The sequence below is a fragment of the Ictalurus furcatus genome, chromosome 7, assembly GCF_023375685.1.
Source record: "Ictalurus furcatus strain D&B chromosome 7, Billie_1.0, whole genome shotgun sequence".
In the NCBI taxonomy this organism is placed as follows: Eukaryota; Metazoa; Chordata; class Actinopteri; order Siluriformes; family Ictaluridae; genus Ictalurus; species Ictalurus furcatus.
Window position 1 is genome coordinate 14,025,681 of NC_071261.1, and position 21,429 is coordinate 14,047,109.

At 38.0% G+C, this 21,429-nt stretch overlaps 1 protein-coding gene across 2 annotated transcripts; it reads left to right on the forward strand.

The window, feature by feature from the left end:
* Positions 1 to 10,733: 10,733 nt before the first annotated feature.
* LOC128609879 (regulator of G-protein signaling 20) lies at positions 10,734 to 15,961 on the forward strand. 2 transcript variants are annotated; one of them, XM_053628735.1, is made up of 5 exons: positions 10,734 to 10,820; positions 11,777 to 11,958; positions 12,546 to 12,623; positions 13,918 to 14,152; positions 14,285 to 15,961. In XM_053628735.1, exons 2-5 carry the CDS (start codon positions 11,780 to 11,782, stop codon positions 14,477 to 14,479), a joined length of 687 nt encoding a protein of 228 aa, XP_053484710.1. In that variant the 5' UTR covers positions 10,734 to 10,820; positions 11,777 to 11,779; the 3' UTR covers positions 14,480 to 15,961. The 2 variants fall into 2 exon arrangements, with proteins under 2 accessions (XP_053484710.1, XP_053484711.1); XM_053628736.1 differs by having other exon boundaries at positions 11,777 to 11,883.
* The last annotated feature ends 5,468 nt before the right edge of the window (positions 15,962 to 21,429 follow it).

A 21,429-nucleotide genomic window follows, 5' to 3' on the forward strand; every position in this document is an offset into this window, starting at 1 on the left:
ATAGAATAGTCAGCTCTTTGAACAGTTTTATATTTGGATTGTAATCTGCCACATTTGTAAGTTTTCTGCCATATTAATAAAAGCAGTGATAGTATTTAATACAATTACTAGAAATCAAGACATTTTCTGTCCTAAGCTATAATAGTTAGTTTATATAGTTAGTAGGCACAAAAAGTAGTAATCAACATAAATTTACAGTTACAAAGCTGCATTTCATGCATGCAAGAGCACTATAACAGGTTATGACCATGTTGATGTAGTGTTTCTATGTCCCAAATAGCATAAGAAAAGATATCAATGGGGCAAATTTATCTATCAGCAGATAATGGAATTCAGCAGTGCCAACAAAAAGAAAAAGCAAGACAGATTTGCTGATGCTATACAGCGGTGCTGAGCTTCTTATGCTGATTTATGCTGCTCAGAATTGTGACATACATCTCTTGTGTAAATTGGATATGATAATCTGATGCCAAATCTGGATTCTGTCAAATTAAGTTTCATGCTTCATTTTCGCTCATGGTTTCTTGACACGAATGATCCAAAACATGGTTTACAAATGGAAATGAAGTATTTTTAACACTGTGTGATGTATTTAAGGGACATTTTGCCCCCTGGGTCAGTTGAAGCTCAACAGTTAAGGCACTGGGTTACTGATCAGGGGTTCAAGCCCCAGCATCGCCAAGCTGCCACTGTTGGGCCCTTGAGCAAGGCCCTTAACCCTCTCTGCTCCAGGCGCACTGTATCTTGGCTGACCCTGCGCTCTGACCCCAACTTTGTAACAAGCTCGGATATGTGAAGAAAATAATTTCACTGTGCTGTAATGTGCACGTGCTTCTTCTTCTAATGTGGCATTCTTGATATCTGCAGAGAAATGACTCACAATAACAATAACAACACCTGTCAACATTTTCACAGTTGTCTGTTGGGGTTTGAAGGTTAGCAGCTGAATTTAATGTAGATTTATACCAGCTTTCAATTATTTTTCTAATCTCTGATTTTGATTTACTACAACAATACTGTGGGATGCATAAGTCCAGAAATGACCTTTCAGTTCTCTAACTGGTTGCTGTATCCACTGGCAGTGAAATTATCAGTAATGAATCAGGCTGAGAAGGGGAATGAATGCATATGCTTGGCCTCTTTAAATAGGGCAGTAAACTATTTAGCACAGCTCATAGAACAGTACATGGGATCAACTACATTGCAACAAACAAAGCACAGTTTTATAAACTCAGTTTACATCTAAGTGATGCATGTAGGGCAAGCTAATGATGATAGGATAAGCAGGAGTAGAGATAGAGTATTTTATGTATTTTCATAGACTTTGATGATGTCTTGCATACAGTCCCCTCCAAAGGTATTTGAACTGCAAGGCCAATTCTTTTGTTTTTGCTGTACACTGAAGACATCTGGGTTTGAGATCAAAAGATGATAACATGATAGATCATTAGTTCAGTTTTCATTTCCTGGTATTTACAGCTAGATGTGTTAAACAACTTAGAACATGGCACCTTCCATGGCAAACCACCCAATTTTAGGTGAGCAAAAATATTGGAATAAATAGTCTTTAAGTAAATTAAAGTAAACAACACTTTTTGGTTCCTGATGATAAGTGCATCAGGCCTGCAAATCACTGACATCCCCAAACTGTTACATTCTTCTTTTGGGATGCTTTTCCAAGTTGTACTGCAGCTTCTTTCAGTTGTTGTTTGTTTTGGTGGGTTTCTCCCTTCAGTCTACCCTTCAGGAGGTGAAATGCATGCTTAACTGAGTGAAGGTCTGGTGATTTGGCCAGTCTAAAACCTTGCACTATTTCCCCCTGATGAAGTCCTTTGTTGTGATGACAGTGTGTTTTGGGTCATTTTCTTGGAGCATGACGTTCCTACCAATTAGATTGGATGCATTTCTCTGTAAATTTGCTGACAGAATATTCATGTAAACTGAATTCATTCTGCTGCTACCATCATGAGTTACATCATCAATAAAGATTAGTGAGCCCATTCCAGAAGCAGCCATTCAAGCCCAAGCTATAACACTACCTCCCCCATGCTTGACCACAATGCTTGTATGTTTTGAATCGGGAGCACATCCTTTCTTTCTCCACACTTTGGCCTCTCCATTTCTTTGGCAGAGGTTAATCTTGGTTCCAGAACTTTTGTGGTTCATCTCTGTATTTCTTTGCAAATTCCAAGCTGGCCTTCTGATTGTTACTGCTGATGAGTAGTTTGCATCTTGTGGTATGGCCTATATATTTCTGCTCTCAATGGCTTCTTTGAGAGGTGGATAGTGATACCTTAACCCATGCCCTGTGAAGGTTGCTGATGTCACTGAATGTTGTTTTTGTTATTTTCTTCACAGCTTTCACAATGTTTCTTTTATCAACTGAACTTCTTTCTTTTTCAGGACATTTCAAATTGTTGCACTGATTATGCCCATTGTTTGTACAATGGCTCTGATGTTCCCTCTTTTCTCAGCTTCAACATGGTTTGCTTTTCTCCCATAAACAGTTCTCTAGTCTTCATGTTGTTTTATCCCCCTTTTTTTTATAGCAAATGCAATCACAGGGGAAACTCAGGGCTCAAACGAAGAGTAGACATTCAGAGATATTAATTGTTTAAACAATCAATCTAACAGGCCACACCTGGGGAACAAGAAACACCTGTGAGCCACACGTTCCAGTATTTTTTGATTACTTGAAAAAATGAAAGGTGCCATGTTTTAAGTTGTTTAACACATCTAGATGTAAATATCAGGAAACAAAAGCAGAGATTCTGATCTAGCAACTCATATTCATCTTTTGATCTCAAACCCAAATGTCTTCAGTGTATAGCAAAAACAAAAGAATTGGCCTTGCCGTTCAATACTTTCGGAGGGGAATGTGTCACTTTTTCAAAATCTGTAGCTATTTAATTGCATCTTGTTTTAGTTTCAAATTTAGATATTGTTTTATATCTAATGATACAAAAATGTATATAATTTGTCAAAGTTGTGTTGAGCATCTTAAACTGCTGCTTTCCATTTAAAACTAATTATTTTATTTAAATAATTTCCTAATTATTTTGAAATCTATAATTCATCTCTCTAATAACAATACCAGCGATGATAATACAGATATTACAGATAACACAGATAATGTTCCTTATTGTATACTTTCAACATTGAAAATTACATCTGAGTTTGGCATTATTATGCAGAATGTCATTTACATCATATAGCAACAAAAAAACAATATTTGGTGCAGATGTGGTTGGGGAAAACAATTTACAGCAAACACAGGAACATTAAAATAAATGTTGGTAAAGCTATTAAACTATATATCATATGATCTTATTACCATCAGACCAACTGGACAGGCTGTTTTTTCAGCTGCCATTTGCAGACGTGTGTATATTAATCCATTATATAGAAATGCCAAAGTCAGCATCAGAACAAATAATGGGCAGAGAAGCGGGAAATACAAACAAATGAATTAGTGAAGTAAAACTTTGCTGAGCAACCACAAACAAACAATATCTCCAAATTACTTGCTCACTTTCTCTCCTGCTTTTTCATATACATCCCTTTCAGAAAAACACATGACTTTCACGTGTAAAAAATGTGCCATGTTTTACATACAGTATATATTTTTGACACATTTAATGTTATTTTTTCAGCAGTGTTTATAGAATTTTATGGCAATATGTGAAAACACCAAAATCATTATCAGCAAAGGTATCATGGTCATTTCCTATTTTGTACATTTTTTTAAACAATTGACCAAATGCTATCGCCATCTTCTGAAAACTTAAGACATTGGCAATGTAGTGACTGCAATTCAGAGCACTGTGAACTAAGGTACAAACAGAACAAATAAAAAAGTAACAAAAAAGAACAACAACAACAACAACAACAACAACAACAAAAAACATTGAATATTGAATGTGGCTTAATAGATTACTTGCTCCAGTAGTGCCAAAAACACCCAGGACTCTCATCTCTGCAGGAATACTTTGGATATAATCGCAGTTCCTCTTAGGGAGCAGCATTGTAGCTGCCTACAACCAGAAAGCCTGGATGTTATGATCACAAGGTGTTGGATTGCCCTCCTTCACTGGCAAAAAGAGCACAGTGACAGAGAGAGAAAACAGAGACAAGAGATCTGACAGGTCATTAGTACAGTTTCAGTCTTTCTCCCCATGTTCTTGCTCACTCTATGCATGTTCCTGTCTGGAGAGCATAGCAGAGCCCAGAGACCTCGTCATGCTTCCTCTGCTGTAGAACTGATTAGGTAAAGTAGGTATTAATGAGCTTTCAGAGTCTTCAGCAAACTGCCACAGTACACTTAGTAACTTACCGAGGGTCCATTAAAGGCAGACATCCATAACTCAAGGCAATTTACTACATTGAGTGTAACAATCAAGCATCAAGGATGCCTTTGTGTAGACCTACAATAAAAACATTTCATGCTGAAGATTACATCTGCTCAGTCATTCTGTGTTGCTGTTCATAGTTCTATCTAAATGCTAATGACTCTGCTGTTTCTTTTTTCTCTGCTTAAAATGGGATGCAAAGACATGAAAAGCCTCACTAACCTTTGAAACTAACAGTGTATTTATTTAATGACACCTGGGTTCAGCCCAAAGAGCACGAGATGGATATAAGCTGAGCAGGTCATTCACTGCATCAATTGAAACCATGTAGCGAGAGAGATGAGCCATATTGCTCCATTCAGGGCTCTGACCCATGAAAAGGGAAACCATGAAAGTGACAGCCAAAGAATGAGAATAATGTTACTGTACTTACATTCTGCTTCTGAATTATTGGCACTCTTGGTAAAGATGGGCATAAATGGGGTTATGAAAGAATGTCTTTGTGGTTATTTATGTTAATCCCACATAGACACTATAAAAGATAAATTTTTAAAACCAAAACCATGTGTCACAATTATTGACATCCCCCAATTTAAGATTTTGTGCAAACTCTCTTTGCCAAAATAGCAGCACTGAGTGTTCTCCTATAATGCTTGATGAGATACAGAAGAATACAAGTAAAGGAATATGATACTTCTAAATACAGAAACTCTCCAGACCCTCCAGGGTCCTAAGTCTTCAGTTAAAGCCACAGGTTTTCAATGGGGTTTAGGTCATGGGGGTGACCAGGTGATATGATTTCCTGGGTTTCATGTGGGGATTTGGATGTACTGTATTTTTTGAGTCATTTTTCATTCTGCTAAAATAGCAAACTATAACCCAGTTTTAACCTATTGGCAGAGGCAGCCAGATGTTCATTTAAAGTCTCCTGCTACTTCAAGGAATCTGCAATGCCATGTATAACAAGTTTCCTACGGTATGGCATATGGAGGAAAAACAGCCCCACAATATTGTGATCCTTCACCATACTTAGTAGGGATTAGGTTCTTGAGGGATTGCTGCAAATATGCTATATTTTTGTCTCATCTAACCATACAACCTGTGTCCAAGTACTACATACCACTGTATGTGCTTACATTTGAGGATATAGGAACATAACGTCTTGCTGGCATGGAGGTGGCATTGAATTATATATTTGGAGACTTGGTGACCCCAAAATACCCTCTTCTGCAAATCTTAAATTGTGAAAAATTTGCCTCTAACCACCTTCTGCAAGTGTCTGGGGTAAATACACTTGCATTAAGTTGCAGACAATTTCATTAATGCTCTGGTTGTTTTAAACATCTTAATTATTGCCCTAACAGTGGATATGGTTATTTTCAGTCCCATAGCTACAGTATTTTTTATAGCCATTGCTTAAAAGTCAACAGACATTTGTATCATTTTGTTTGTCTATTCTTTAATCTTATTAATCTAATGTTGAGAAATAACTAAGGAAATTTGGCCTCTGTATTTATAACCTACTGTAGTGAAACAGAAAGTCATTAATGACTGCTTCATTATACTTCAGTTATAGGTTAGATAAATTGCTCTTTCATGCTTTAGTGTGAGATTAGGCTTAATAACCATTTTACCCATCTTTACCAAGGGTACCAATGATTCTGGATCTGATTGTAAGTACATTGTGGGAATATTTTACTCATGTACAGTGGTGCTTGAAAGTTTGTGAACCTTTTAGAATTTTCTATATGTCTGCATAAATATGACCTAAAACATCACACAAGTCCTAAAAGTAGGCAAAGCGAACCCAATTAAACAAATGAGACAAAATATTATACTTGGTCATTTACTTTTCAATGAAAACAATCCAATATTACATATCTGTGATTGGCAAAAGTATGTGAACCTTTGCTTTCAGTATCTGTTATGGCCCCCTTGTGCACCAATAACTCCAACTAAACATCTGCTGCTTGGAGGAATTTTAGCCCATTCCTCAGAACAGAACAGCTTCAACTCTGGGATGATGGTGGGTTTCCTCACATTAACTTTTTGCTTCAGGTCCTTCTACACTACTATTTGATTAAGGTCAAGACACTGACTTTGCCATTTCCAAACATCTTTGGTAGAACAACTTAAGGTCAATGACTTGCTGCATGACTCACAATCTCTTGAGATTCAGATCACAGATAGATGTCCTGACATTTTCCTTTAGAATTCACTGGTATAATTCAGAATTCATTGTTCGATCAGTAATGGCAAGTTGTCCCAGCCCAGATGCAGCAAAACAGGCCCAAACCATGATACTACCACCACTATGTTTCACAGATGATATAAGGTTCTTATGCAGTGTTTTCCTTTCTCCAAACATAATGCTTTTCATTTAAACCAAAAATTCTATTTTGGTCTCATCCGTCCACAAAACATTTTTTCAATAGCCTTCCAATAGGCTTAGGCCAATAGGCTTGATTGTTAGCAAACTGCAAAAGGGCAGCAATGTTCCTTTGGGAGGGGAACATTAGCTTTAACCTTACAATCCTGCCATACCACATTGTTGTTCAGTGTTTTCCTGATGGTGGACTCATGAACATTAACATTAGCCAAAGTGAGAGAGGCCTTTAGGTGCTTAGAAGTTACCCTGGGTTCCTTTGTGACTTTGCGGACTATTACAGGTCTTGAACTTGGAGTGATCTTTGATGGTCAACCACTCCTGTGGAGGGTAACATCCATCTTCTACTGCTTACTCCTTCTTCAGGGTCGCGGGGGAACCTGGAGCCAATCCCAGGGAACATCGGGCACAAGGGGGGGTACACCCTGGACAGGGTGCCAATCCATCGCAGGGCACAACCACATACACATTCACACACCCATTCATACACTACGGACACGCCAATCAGCCTACCATGCATGTCTTTGGAGTACCCGGAGTACCCGGAGGAAACCCCCGCAGCACGGGGAGAACATGCAAACTCTGCACACACATGGCCCCGGCGGGAATCGAACCCCGGACCCTGGAGGCGAACGTGCTAACCACTAAGCCACCGTGGAGGGTAACAATGGAGGGTAACAATTAAATTTCCTCCATTTGTAAGCTATCTGACTGTGGAGTCCAAACTCCTTAGAGATGGTTTTGTAACCTTTTCCAGCCTGATGAGCATCAACATGAGGTCCTCAGAAATCTCATTTGTTCATGCCATAATACACTTCCACAAACATGTGCTGTGAAGTTCAGACTCGGATAGATCCCTGTTCTTTAAATATAACAGGGCCTTACTCACACCTGATTTTCATCCTATTGATTGAAAACACCTGACTCTAATTTCACCCTCAAAATAAACTGCTAATCCTAGAGGTTTGCATACGTTTGCCACTCACAGATATGTAATATTGGATCATTTTCCTTAATAAATAAATGATGAATGACTAGTTTGTTTAAATGGGTTCTCTTTGTCTATTTTCAGCATTTGTGTTAAAATCTGATGATATTTTAGGCCATATTTATAAAGATATATTAAAAATGGACAAATCTTCAGCACCACTGTATAAAGGTGTGTGTGCACTTTTAGTTTGCTTTTTTAAAAGCAAAAAGCATTGTTAATATTTTAGGGAAAACATTTTGATGCATATCTTATTTATTCTCAGGTCATTCTATTTGTGGAAAAAAATTCCAAAGACCTTTAACCTAAATTTTCTTATTTAACTGCATTTCAACGATGATGAAATAAGCTATAGATGGCTTGATATCATTGTTAAAAGTGGTGGTTAAGAGGGCAAAAATATCAAGCCAGAAAAACCTACCATTAGAACCCAGGGTTACTTTTCTGTTGCTTTTTCATGCACCTCTCCCATGTCTTTGTCAAATCCACCCTTAAGTCATCTCAAGAGAGGTATCTGTGTTGCTTTTCAAAGAAAATCCAAGCTGGGCTCACAGAGAGGCACAAAGTCTCAATTGTTCCCTCTTGAATTATTTGGATACAAATACATAGTAATTCTGTGTCACCCAGCTGCAAGTCATTAACACCTCCACAATTTTCAAGTTGTGTGCCATCTGGTGTTCCCTAATGGCTCTAAAGCAAGTCAAATGGTCAGTCTGCTTCTTAATGCACATTAAAATCTAATTTGCAAAGCGATACTTTTTCTTTTTCTTTTCTTTTTTTTTCTTTTTTTTTACCAGAAAAAAAAGGTTTTACATTTTTTCTTAATAATTAAGAACAGTTAAGAATTAGCATTCAATTATATTAATCATAATAGTGCCCAACAAATAGATTGTTATGGTTAAAACATATTTTTTAAAAACCCAATAGATATACTGTTCAAAATGAAACAAAAATGTTTTTGGACACTTCATATTATTCTGGTTGTCACAGGTAATTCATAGTAAATGTAATGAACTACTAGCTACATGGGGTTACTCTGCTTCCTGTTTTGAGAAAAGGTCTAGTATAATCTTTTTGTTCCTAATAGCCCACTGTATTTGATTGTTTTTTTAAAGGACTTGTGAACGAAAACAGAGATGGCACAGGCAGACCCAGAAAGACTAATAACAGATTGTTCAAGATAATTGTACAAAACAGGAACATTAAGCATGGTTACAGCGGGAGATTAAGGCAGTGGAAATCATTCATCCGCCTCAACAATAGGATATCTGCAGGAGAACATACACAGAAAGACAGCAGCTTCTGGAGAACTGTCTTATTTTCAGGTGAATCTAAATTTAACCTCCATGAATCTGATGGTAGAGTGTTTGTGCCAAGAAAGTAATTCCAATCAAACTGCATGGTGGTGGAAATGTCAAAGCCTGGGGCTGTTTTCCCTACAGTTAGTGTTGGTGAGCTTGTGTTCATTGATAGCATCATGAACTCAGAAATGTACAGAGGCATTATGGATGCAGAAATCGGTGAAGAAATTATGCAAGAAATGTTTTTTTTTTTTTAGCAGGATAATAATCCAAAGTATACTAACTGCCCTTTCTTTGCCAAAAAGTAATTTCATCTTAGATTGCCCTATCCACCACCCCCACACCAAGAGAACTAAAGAAACATTAAAGGAGCTGCAGGAATATCTGACAAGTACTGATTACTGTGCATGTGACAACAATCTCTCATATTCTTCACGTGTCTGGGCTATGGGCTAGGGTGGTTAGACTGAAGCCCTTTCTCACAAAAAACATAACATTACATTTATCCTTATTCAGAGTGACATACATTGATCTCATTTACACTATTGAGAGTTAGGGGCCTTGCTCATGGGCCCAGTAATGACAGCTTGGCAGTGCTGGGATTTGAACTTGTGACCTTCCAATTAGTAATCTGACATCTTAACCACTGAGCTACCACTGACTCCAGCCCACTAAAACATCCAAACTCAACTAAATCAATCCAAAACCATGTGGCAAACTGTATTATGGTCTGATGAGACCAATTCAAAAGGTATAATAATTCTATAACTCCAAAAGGTATGTTTGGCACAAAAAAAAGAAACACATCACCAAAAGAACACAAACCCCTTGGTGAAGCACGGTGGCTGCATTTCTTCAGCTGGAACTGGGGCTTTTTTCAGGGTGGAAGGAATCACTCATAGCTACAAATACCAGTCAATTTTGTTGCAAAACCTTTACGCTCCTGCTAAAATTCTTCAGATGAAGAGAGCTTTCACATTTCATCATGACAACAACAGGAAGCACATCTCCAAATCAACAAAGGAATGGTGTCACCAAAACCAGATCAGGTTTTGGAATGGTCCAGCCAATCCAGGTTTTTTTTTACATTACAAAAATAAACATTGTGTGTGTGTGTGTGTGTGTGTGTGTGTGTGTGTGCGTGTGTAAGGCACATTGCGTTTTTCATTTCATTTAGATTCAGATTTTTTTTTCTTCTGTGATTGTGTGTTCTCATCTATATAGAAATAGTGCTAGTGCCCTCTGGTGGTGATTTGGCCTATCACTGTCCTTAATCCTTCAGCCTGCCATCATTCAGTCAAGATTTTTCTTGTTTCTCAGTGACAGTAACAGTTGAGGTCACATTAAGAGTCTTTGCAAATGAACATTAAATGGACATAATTATGTTGGGCCTTTGAAATTTATTAATTCATATTTCAACCGCACTACTTCAACGACATTAGAGAGTTTTACATAATTTAGTATTATCCAAATATTTTCTTGTGGGGAAATAGGTTACATCAGAGGATTTTAAAAGAAGCCTTAGGTAACCTATTAAAATAAATGAATAAAAGGAAAACCGTGCTGTTTTCCCGAAACAATATGTAATAGTCTAGCTGAGTATGCACTTCTGGACGCAGTCTTCGCCACGTGTTTTTTCCGTTGCCGCGCGCGTCAGAAGAGAGCGCGCGCAGGAGAGAGCTGCGCGCGCATGCGCACTGGAGTGCCAGCGCAGACTGGAGCACAGCGCAGAGATGATAATGGGCGTGTAAGCAGCGCGCCTGTAATTATCCACACCGGGTACCAGTGGTAATGCGGTAAGCGGTGCTCGAATTAACGTATTTAGACCAATTACGAATTTGACTATGCGTTGTAATTGTGCTGTAACAGTATGTCTGTCGTGTATACTTGCATGATGATGACGCTCGTGCTTTGACAGATTCCTCAGGCTGTGTCAGGACGTGAGGATGTGCTGGAAGAGACACGACGCTAATCACAGCCTGTATATGTGAAATAATAATGTTCGCTTTACACGGTTCTGCGTTTTAATTCATTCGAATTGATTAATGACTGAAAAGCAAGCAAATCAAATGATTTGGCATCAATCATCGTTTTAGGGCCATTTTTCTATGTATGGTATATGCCAGTGTGCTATTATAAATGTAAGGCCTATGGATTTAAAAAAAAATACAATTTCTAATTCCTAAAGAACAGTTTTATATGACTTTAAATGTGGCTTTTAAAAAAATTAAATAAAAAAGTATTATTATAACATGGTGCTGATTCAATCACAAAACTTTTTTTTTTAACTATTGTTATAATGTCTTATTTATCTTGGAAATACCAGGTCATGATTTATGGAAATTGTTGGAAGAGCCTTGCGTATGCATGTGTATTTTGTGCTGGTGCACAGGTGCTGTGCTGTAATTGATCTCAATGGAGTTTCATTATTTGCTAAATGCCTGCTGTGTATTCTGGCATGCAGGCCTTTTTTCCGGACTAGTCCCAGTGGACAGCTGCTTAAATGAATTAAGAGTGTTACAGCTTGCAGAGTTTCTGCATCACATTAGTGTTTTAATTGCGGTACATTCACCTGCACAATTGGACTATAGCCTACCACTAAAATTCGATTATACATTCCACTTACATACAGTAAGTAAGGCAATGTCTTGTGTTGGCTCATGTTTCCTTATTATGTAAGGTACAACTGATCAGATTCAATGCATCTTTCAGTTTTTTATCTGATACCATGTGTGATTTTATTGTGTTGTAGCTCATGGGGTCTGAGCGGGTGGACATGGGGAAATGTCCAGAACAGGACACTGGAAATGCCGTCCATATCACTTCTTCCAGCAAAGATATGCAGGACAACGTGAACAGGTACACTCTTGGCTGGCTGAACGCACCTCCAAACGCTTGCTGCTTCTGCTGGTGCTGTTGCTGTAGCTGCTCCTGGTAAGAACTTTAACCATTCTGCGCAACTCTAGACAGCTTGGCGTGCATTTTTGCTATAGTTCAAACTGCAGGACATGCACAAAAATCACAAGTGTTTGAAAGTGGTTGCACATAGAACCTGCACTTAAATCTGTTCACTCATAAAGCCAGACTGAGTAACTAAAGACCAGCCAGATGAGCACATTTTTGTTTAACACTGTGTAGAACCAAGCTAGCTGTTTTTATATTGATCTTTATTTTTATGCAGGACCTTTCTGCACAGTTTGATTTTCAAAGTCATAATAATGATTGGTCTGTGGGGATTTTTGTCTAATATGTATACTTGTTTATATTTACTGTATACCCTATTGTAAACTTTGTTTTTATTTGTGTATGTGTGAGTGTTAGGGAGTGCGTCAGAATTAGGTGCAGGTGTGCTGGGAGCCTTTATTAAGTTTATTGGAAGAACTGTATGTTTACCTGATAGTCCCTATGGAGCCACACACGCACAGACCTGTATACACAGCGGGATACTGCTTATACTAATGTTTTGTACAGTGTACAAAATAAAAAGGAACAAAACATGTTATGTTATATGCATGATTTAGTCTTACAGTAAGACCTTCTAAGGCAGAAAAAATTCAGAAGATACAGGAAAAACAAAATGAAGCTACAGTTGAGGAACCGTAAGTACAGTTGCACATATATATATATATATATATATATATATATATATATATATATATATATATATATATATATATATATATATATAGGGTGTCCCAAAAGCCTCCATTCATAGGGGTCTATGTTTGCCAGCACCACGCTAGTTGTGCCTTCATCAATGGATGTTCGTAGACGTCCACATCTCGGTTGGTTCGCAGTACTTCTAGTCTTTTTGAATTTGTTTGAATAAGTCTGGCAACAGTGTCGTTTGACGTGCTTGATATGTTTCCTGTTAAAGTCCATCGCAGCCTTGCGACAGCTCCCCGATCCAGCCATGAGAATGAGTTCAATACATTCTTCTTTTGTCAAAGTCATTCTCAATGGTTATCTGAAAAAAATATACATAATATAAACTAAGTGTGAAAAATTTTGGAAGAAAGGAACAAATAATGCTAAAAAGTTGTAATTTCCCCTATGCACGGAGACTATTGGGACTCCCTGTGTGTGTATATGTGTGTGTGTAATATATATATATATATATATATATGTATGTATGTATGTGTGTATGTATGTGTGTATGTATGTGTGTGTGTGTGTGTGTGTGTGTGTGTGTGTGTATTGTGTGTGTGCGCGTGTATGATACTATAACTTTAGTTGACCTACATTTAGGCTCTAATGTAATAATAACACACAAATACTGTTTAAATATTATACACACAAGAGAAAGTTCAGCACTTTCAACCTAATTTCTTCCCATCACCTCTCAAGCATACAGTTACCATGGACAATAATTTAATGTTTACTGGCTGGCAAAACACTGTTTACTCCCAACCTGTTTGTAATGGAAGGCTTAAGGCAGATGTGAGATAATGTCTTACCAAATCTATACTATGTTTTTTTTTTTTTTTCCTCCCTTGCAACAACTATTCAGCACTGGAGCAATGCAGTAAAAAGCAATTCAGGTTATTACACTATTAGATCACTTACCTATGGCACTGTATCCATACTATATCAGATCCACTTCAGTTTTTACTTGTGTATAACCACAAATTCATCCATCTGAAAAAGTACTCCGATCTCAGAAAATATTTATAGATTAAGAGATTTCGTTTTGTGTACTTTTCTAAGTACACAAAAAGGTGATGAAATTCTTGACCCTGACAAACACAAATATGCTACAGATGTGGTGGATAGAGAGAGATCAGGTTGAAAACACCGGAATATTCATATAGTGAGTGGATAATCATAGCAATGTCAAAATCCCAGGTGGAATGCAATATAATGAATGATGAATCTCTATCTTTGGCTGTACAGAGCTGTTCTGACACTAGAGGAGGCCCAGTCGTGGGCACAATCATTCGAGCACTTGATTAAAAGCCCAAATGGCCGCTCCAATTTTCGTCATTTCCTCAAGAGTGAGTTCAGTGAGGAGAACCTGCTGTTCTGGCTGGCCTGTGAGGAGCTGAAGAAAGAAACCAACAGAACTGTGGTGGAACAGACTGTTAGGCAAATATATGAGGACTACGTCTCTGTGCTGTCACCTAGAGAGGTATATTTACACCCAATAACACACACACCAAACACACACTGACACAAATGGTTTCTTAATTGGTGTAACCATAGGATTATGAATAGCATTGTTATTCTTTGATGTTTCGGTGCCTGTTGTGTATTTAACTAGGTGAGTCTGGATTCACGTGCACGGGAGGTGATTAGCAAGAACATGCTGGATCCGTCCTCGCAAACCTTTGATGAGGCACAGCAGCAAATATACACACTCATGCAGCGAGACTCGTATCCTCGTTACATGAGCTCCAGCATTTATGCAGACCTTATTGAAAGTTTGGAATCAACTAAAACAGCTGAGGAGTCCTAACATACAGGCACAGGCACTCACATACATAATACAGAATTTCTATCTATCTATCTCTCTCTCTCTCTCTCTCTCTCTCTCTCTCTCTCTCTTACACACACACACACACACACACACACACACACACACAGAACAATTCTATGAGATGACAATCTCAGACACAAATACAGTCCCCTCTGAAAGTATTGGAACAGCAGGGCCAGATCTATTGTTTTTCTATACACTGAAGAAATTTGGATTTAAGATCAAAAGATGAATGAGATGAAAGATCAGAATTTCAGCTTTCATTTCCTGATATTTACACATAGATCTGTTAAACAAATTGTAACCTGACACCTTTTGTTTGAATACACCCATTTTTTCAAGTGATCAAAAATACTGGAACATGTGACTGACAGGAGTTTCTTTTTGCCCAGGTGTGGCCTGTTAGATTGATTGTTTACACAATTAATAACACAATTAATTTGTTCTTTATTATTAAAAAATAAAAAAACTTCTTCTAACCTCTACCAGAGTGATGGAAAGGCTAAAGTGTGGAGAAGGAAAGGCTCTGCTCGTGCTCCAAATCATACAAGCTGATCGGCCAAACATTGTGGAGGTAGTGACCTGGCTGGTTGCTTCTGGAACAAGCTCACTGATCTTTATTCATGATGGAACTCATGATGGTTGCCGCGCAATTAATTTAGAAGTCTACAGGAACATTCTGTCTGCCAATTTACAGAGAAATGCATTCAATCTAGTCAGGAGGAACTTCATCATACAGCAAGACAGTGACCCAGAACACACTGCCAACACAGCAAAGGACTTCATCAGGGTAAAAAAGTGGAAGGTGGAAGGTTAGACTGGCCACCCGACCTTAACCCAATTGAGAACCATTTCACCTCCTGAAGCGGAGACAGAATGGAGAACCCCCAAAACAAGCTGCAGTAAAAGCCTGGAAAAGCATCACTAAAGAAGAATGAAACAGTTTGGTGAAGTTAGTGGGTCAGCGGCTTGATGTAGTTATTGCAAGCAAAATTATTTACTTTAATTTACTTAAAGGCTATCTGTTCCTATGATTTTTTTCAACTAAAAATTGGGTGACATGCCACCAAAAATGCCACGTTCTAAGTTGTTGAACACATCTAGATATAAATATCTCTAAACGAAAGCTGAAATGATCAAATTCTCTTTTGAGCTCAAACCCAAACGTCTTCATTGTATAGCAAAAACAAAAGAATTGGCCTTGCTGGTCTAGTCAGTTCTGAGAGGATTGTGAATCATCTAGCAGCACACAATCCGATGTCTTAAACATATTTCATGTATACCTCTGCATCAGGCTACATTTATACACCTTATACACTGCCCCTTGACCACCCTCACTTTCCATTGTCCTGATGTACTGTTGCATTCTTAGGGATTTTTATAACACTTTAACTCCACTTCATTATTAGTTAGTGGTTAAAAAGGGAAAGTTCTAGTATCCTGCTTTGTTCTTAGGGTTCCACAAATGAAATGAAGATATATTTGAATATTTATCTGCCTTACTTGTGCAAAGGGCACTGAAATGGCAGATGAATACTTGTGCCTTGCTATACATACAGAGGATCTACATTAAGATATATAACTGTTCTTAATATAAAGTTCATTACAAATCATGGTGCTTTCAATTATAGCTGAACAGAGGCTGTTATGACTACATCTAAAACATGTACATCTCTCTTTCTTACACACACATGCAAACACACACACATTAGAACATCTGAAATAGTACTTGGACCAATAAAGCTCAGTTTGTGATCTATTTATTACTACATGCATGTTTTTGAGCTTCAGAGGATGCATTTAATATATTCACTTGTGTATACCGGGATAAACTGTATAAAGAGATATAAATCAATAATAAAGCACAAATATTTGCCAATACGTCTGTGTCATGATTTTGAAATCCAAGTCAGGAACAACCCCAATTCCAAACAAGTTGTGACAGTATTGAAAATGCCAAAAAAAAAAAAAGTCATTTGAAAATTCAGTTCACCTTGTACTATATTGAAAACATGTTATTTGATGTTTTACCTTGTGAATTGAATTTCTTTTTGAAAATATACACTCATTTCAACTCTGATGACTGCAACAAACTCGAAAAAAATTGGGACAGTCGACTGTTTCCCACTGTGTAACAGCACCTTTTCTTTTAATGACACTTATTACAGTTTTTTATGATTGCTATGGCAATTTTTCAATACTTTTAACAATTTTCCTAAACTCTTAACACAGCTAGCACAACATCTGTCTGTGTAGGCTATACAATTAACACATTTCTTGTTGCTTTGACACAAAATGCATACAGTTAACACAAATTGAAAATGCTTGAACTTCTTTTACACACAAGCTCAGCCAAGACCAAAACAATGGATTTTTACTGACAAATGTACAAATGCTTTCACACTGTATGTCAGAACAGGTAACATCATGTTCTAAACCTAACTTATAGGATAAAGTCAAAGTGAACAGCTGTTCATATTGTGAATTGAAACACCTACAGTATCTCACAAAAGTGAGTACACTCCTCACATTTTTGTAAATATTTGATTATATCTTTTCATGTGACAACGCTGAAGAAATGACACTTTGCTACAATGTAAAGTAGTGAGTGTACAGCTTGTGTAACAGTGTAAATTTGCTGTCCCCTCAAAATAACTCAACACATAGCCATTAATGTCTAAACCGCTGGCAACAAAAGTGAGTACACCCCTTAGTGAAAATGTCCAAATTGGGCCCAATTAGCCATTTTCCCTCCCCAGTGTCATGTGACTTGTTAGCGTTACAAGGTCTCAGGTGTGAATGGGGAGCAGCTGTGTTAAATTTGGTGTCATCGCTCTCACACTCCCTCATACTGGTCACTGGAAGTTCAACATGGCACGTCATGGCAAAGAACTCTCTGAGGATCTGAAAAATAGAATTGTTGCTCTACATAAAGATGGCTTAGGCTATAAGAACCCTGACACTAAGCTGCAGCACGGTGGCCAAGATCATACAGCGGTTTAACAGGACAGGTTCCACTCAGAACAGACCTCGCCATGGTCGACCAAAGAAGTTGAGTGCATATTCTCAGTGTCATATCCAGAGGTTGTCTTTGGGAAATAGACGTATGAGTGCTGCCGGCATTGCTTCAGAGGTTGAAGGGATGGGATGTCAGCCTGTCAGTGCTCAGACCATACGCCGCACACTGCATCAAATTGGTCTGCATGGCTGTTGTCCGAGAAGGTAGCCTATTCTAAAGATATTGCATAAGAAAGCCCACAAACAGTTTGCTGAAGACAAGCAGACTAAGGACATGGATTACTGGAACCATGTCCTGTGGTCTGACGAGACCAAGATAAAAGTATTTGGTTCAGGTGGTGTCAAGCGTGTGTGGCGGCAACCAGGTGAGGAGTACAAAGACAAGTGTGTCTTGCCTACAGTCAAGCATGGTGGTGGGAGTGTCATGGTCTGGGGCTGCATGAGTGCTGCCGGCACTGGGCAGCTACAGTTCATTGAGGGAACCATGAATGCCAACATGTACTGTGACATACTGAAGCAGAGCATGATCCCCTCCCTTCGGAGACTGGGCCACAGGGCAGTATTCCAGCATGATAATGACCACTGCCTTGCTAAAGAAGCTGAGGCTGAAGGTGATGGACTGACCAAGCATGTCTCCAGACCTTAACCCTATTGAGCATCTGTGGGGCATCCTCAAACGGAAGTTGTAGGAGCACAAGGTCTCTAACATACACCAGCTCCGTGATGTCATCATGGAGGACTGGAAGAGGACTCCAGTGGCAACCTGTGAAGCTCTGGTGAACTCCATGCCCAAGAGGGTTAAGGCAGTGCTGGAAAATAATGGTGGCCACACAAAATATTGACACTTTGGGCCCAATTTGGACATTTTCACTTAGGGGTGTACTCACTTTTGTTGCCAGCGGTTCAGACATTAATGGCTATGTGTTGAGTTATTTTGAGGGGACAGCAAATTTACACTGTTATACAAGCTGTACACTCACTACTTTACATTGTAGCAAAGTGTCATTTCTTCAGTGTTGTCACATAAAAAGATATAATTAAATATTTACAAAAATGTGAGGGGTGTACTCATTTTTGTGAGATAATGTATATATCCCCTGTATTTTATTCCATTGCTACTGAGAAACAGCTGATTGAAGTTATGCAAATACATCAATCACAGCTGATTCCCATCTAGGAAACACACTCAGGTGTTGAGGTTCTTTCAATCGCATAATCATATGGTATACAGTAAAAGAGGACCTCTTTGCGCTGATCTTGTTTGGAAAAGGAACAATATAGAGCAACAAAAAGAAAGTAAGAAAAATGCCTACATGAGGGAGATGATGATGTTCCCACTGGACAAGGGCAAGGGTGAGGAATACCTGGACAAGAACAACGTAGAGAGAGAGGAGTTAGAATGCGTGGTGGCGCTCAGAGAATGGCCAGAGCTAGGGTAACTGATGAAATAAGAGCTACTATCATAGACCATGTCATAAACCACGGGCTATCATACAGTGAGGCTGGTGAACGAGTACAACCAAATCTCAGCCGGGACACAGTGGCATACATTGTCCGGATTTTTCAAGAAACTAACAGGTAGGATATTGTATAAGGGCTCCTCTCACTGCAAAGTGTAAATACAGTCATTTTACCATGTATTACTATACAGTGACTGTATGCATGGATGGCAGATTAGAAGATGACTTTTTTCTTTTTGTATTCTTCTATGGCTTTTTCTGTTTGTATACTTTGTATTTTCACACAATAAACAGCAGCTATATTGCATATTTTTGTTATATTGCAGTAATGTCCTGTTGCAAACAGAGCCTTTACTGCAGCAATTCTGTCTCTGTCTTCTTTTTTCCCCATAAACCGTACATTCTATAAAGCTACTCTGAGATGGGTAATTCATTTTTGTATTGAATTTCTGCAGCAAAAGAAACAAAATGCATGCATTTACTAAACCTGACAAAAAAAATAAAATAAATAAATGTAGAGAGGCTTCAAAAGAAACTGAAATTGAAATTGAAACTGAAATTGATCTATGATCAATACAATATACTGTCTATTGTATAAGGGCAGACCTGACACATATAAAATAATGCAGTTTCAGTAATTCCATCTGATGCTAGTGTTTTTATGACATTGTGCTATGATTGACTAAATGTTCCTGTTGGAAGAGAACATGTGTTAGTGTTTTGGTAGACATAGTTTATTATGTTAGTGTATTATTGGATTTTGAAAATTAGTGTTGGAGTTTACTTTACAATGTGTGATTTTGAGCATGAAATTAACCGTTTTGCCAATTGTGTGTTGGTGTGTTAAGAGTTCAGAAAAATTGCCATGGGCACTGACACACCCCCTACCATGACAGATGCTGGCTTTTGGACCTGACGCTGATAACAGTTGGATGGTTCTTTTCCTCTTTGGACCAGAGAACACTACAGCTGTTTAGTCCAAAAACTATTTGAAATGTTGACTCGTCGGGTCACAAAACACGATTCCACTGTGCTACTGTCCATCTCAGATGAGACCGAGCCCAGAGAAGTTGTCGGCGCTTCTGGACAGTGTTGATGTATGACTTTTGCTTTGCATAGTAAAGCCTTAGCTTTCATCTGTGGATGCATTGGCAAATGGTGTTGATTGACAATGGTTTACCAAAGTATTCCCGAGCCCATGTCAGGATATCCAGTACACACTATACTGGAACATGTGACTGACAGGTGTTTTTTGTTGTTGTCCAGGTGTGGCCTATTAGATTGATTGTTTCCACAGTTAATAGCTCTGAATGTTTACTCTGGGTTTAAGCCCTGGGTTTCACCTGTGAAGACTGCATTTGTTGTTTCACATCAAAAAACTATGCAGTTGATTAAGTAAAACATCAAATATCTTGTCTTTATATGTTTTTGTTTAAATACAAGTCAAAGTACATTTAGAAATCACTCCTCTTTGTTTTTATGAGCATTTTCCATACTGTCCCAATTTTTTCAGAATTGGGGTTGTATAAGCTAAAACCTCTTAAACCTGAAATACTTGTATAAGCGTATTCTCAACACTCCTGACATTACTGTTCATCACTGGTCCAAGCTTGGTCCATAATTACGTCACAAATTTATCCACAAATATTGTATCATCTTGTTCTCGTGATGCATAGCTTTTGTGTAGTTGAAGTCTAAAAGAAAGGTACTGAATATAACATTTTTCAAAGACTAGGCACTTTTAGGGTAAAAGGAACTTTTAAGGTACTGGCAATTTGTCACTGTTCTTGTGCCTGCAATCGCTAGCAGATTACTTATGAACGTGAAATACAGTTTACATACCTCTTGCAGAATCTGCTAAATGTTAATAATTTCAAAATAATAATAAGAGGAATCATTACATTACCATTTTTTTATTTAGTACTGCCCTAAATAAACTATTTCTTTTTGAGAATTAATGAATGTTTGCACCTTTTGTAATAGTTGTGTCCCTCAGTTGTCCTTAGGGTGAAAAGATAGATCTCAACATCATATCGCTAGTGTTGGAAAGGGGTAAAATATGCAGAAGATGCTGGAAAAGCAAAGAATGTGCAGGACCTGGAGGATTTTTCTGAAGAACAGTGGGCAGTTTAATTGCTCAGGACAAACAGGGGACTCATGAACAACTATCACAAACATGAAAACAGTCACTGATCATCCAGGTAACGACACACAGTATTAAGAATCAAGCATGTATAAACTTTTGAACTGGTTCATTTGTGCAAATCCAGCTATTATTATTATGTCTTGTGGACTATATGTAAACATCTGTTACGTGAAATATTTTTTTTTAGGTTAGTACTGAATAAAAAACAAAATGCAATTTTAATGATTCCTCTTGTTTTATTATTTATTTTTGTAATTATTAACATTTTGTAGATTCTGCAAGGGTTGTGTAAATTTATGAGCAGA

What these genes read in the sequence shown, in the direction of transcription:
- LOC128609879 (XM_053628735.1), top strand. Translation starts at nt 11,780, where the DNA reads ATGGGGTCTGAGCGGGTGGACATGGGGAAATGTCCAGAACAGGACACT. An exon ending in TGTTGCTGTAGCTGCTCCTG is followed by an intron (nt 11,959 to 12,545) that starts GTAAGAACTTTA and finishes TGCATGATTTAG; the next exon opens with TCTTACAGTAAGACCTTCTA. An exon ending in CTGTGCTGTCACCTAGAGAG is followed by an intron (nt 14,153 to 14,284) that starts GTATATTTACAC and finishes GTATTTAACTAG; the next exon opens with GTGAGTCTGGATTCACGTGC.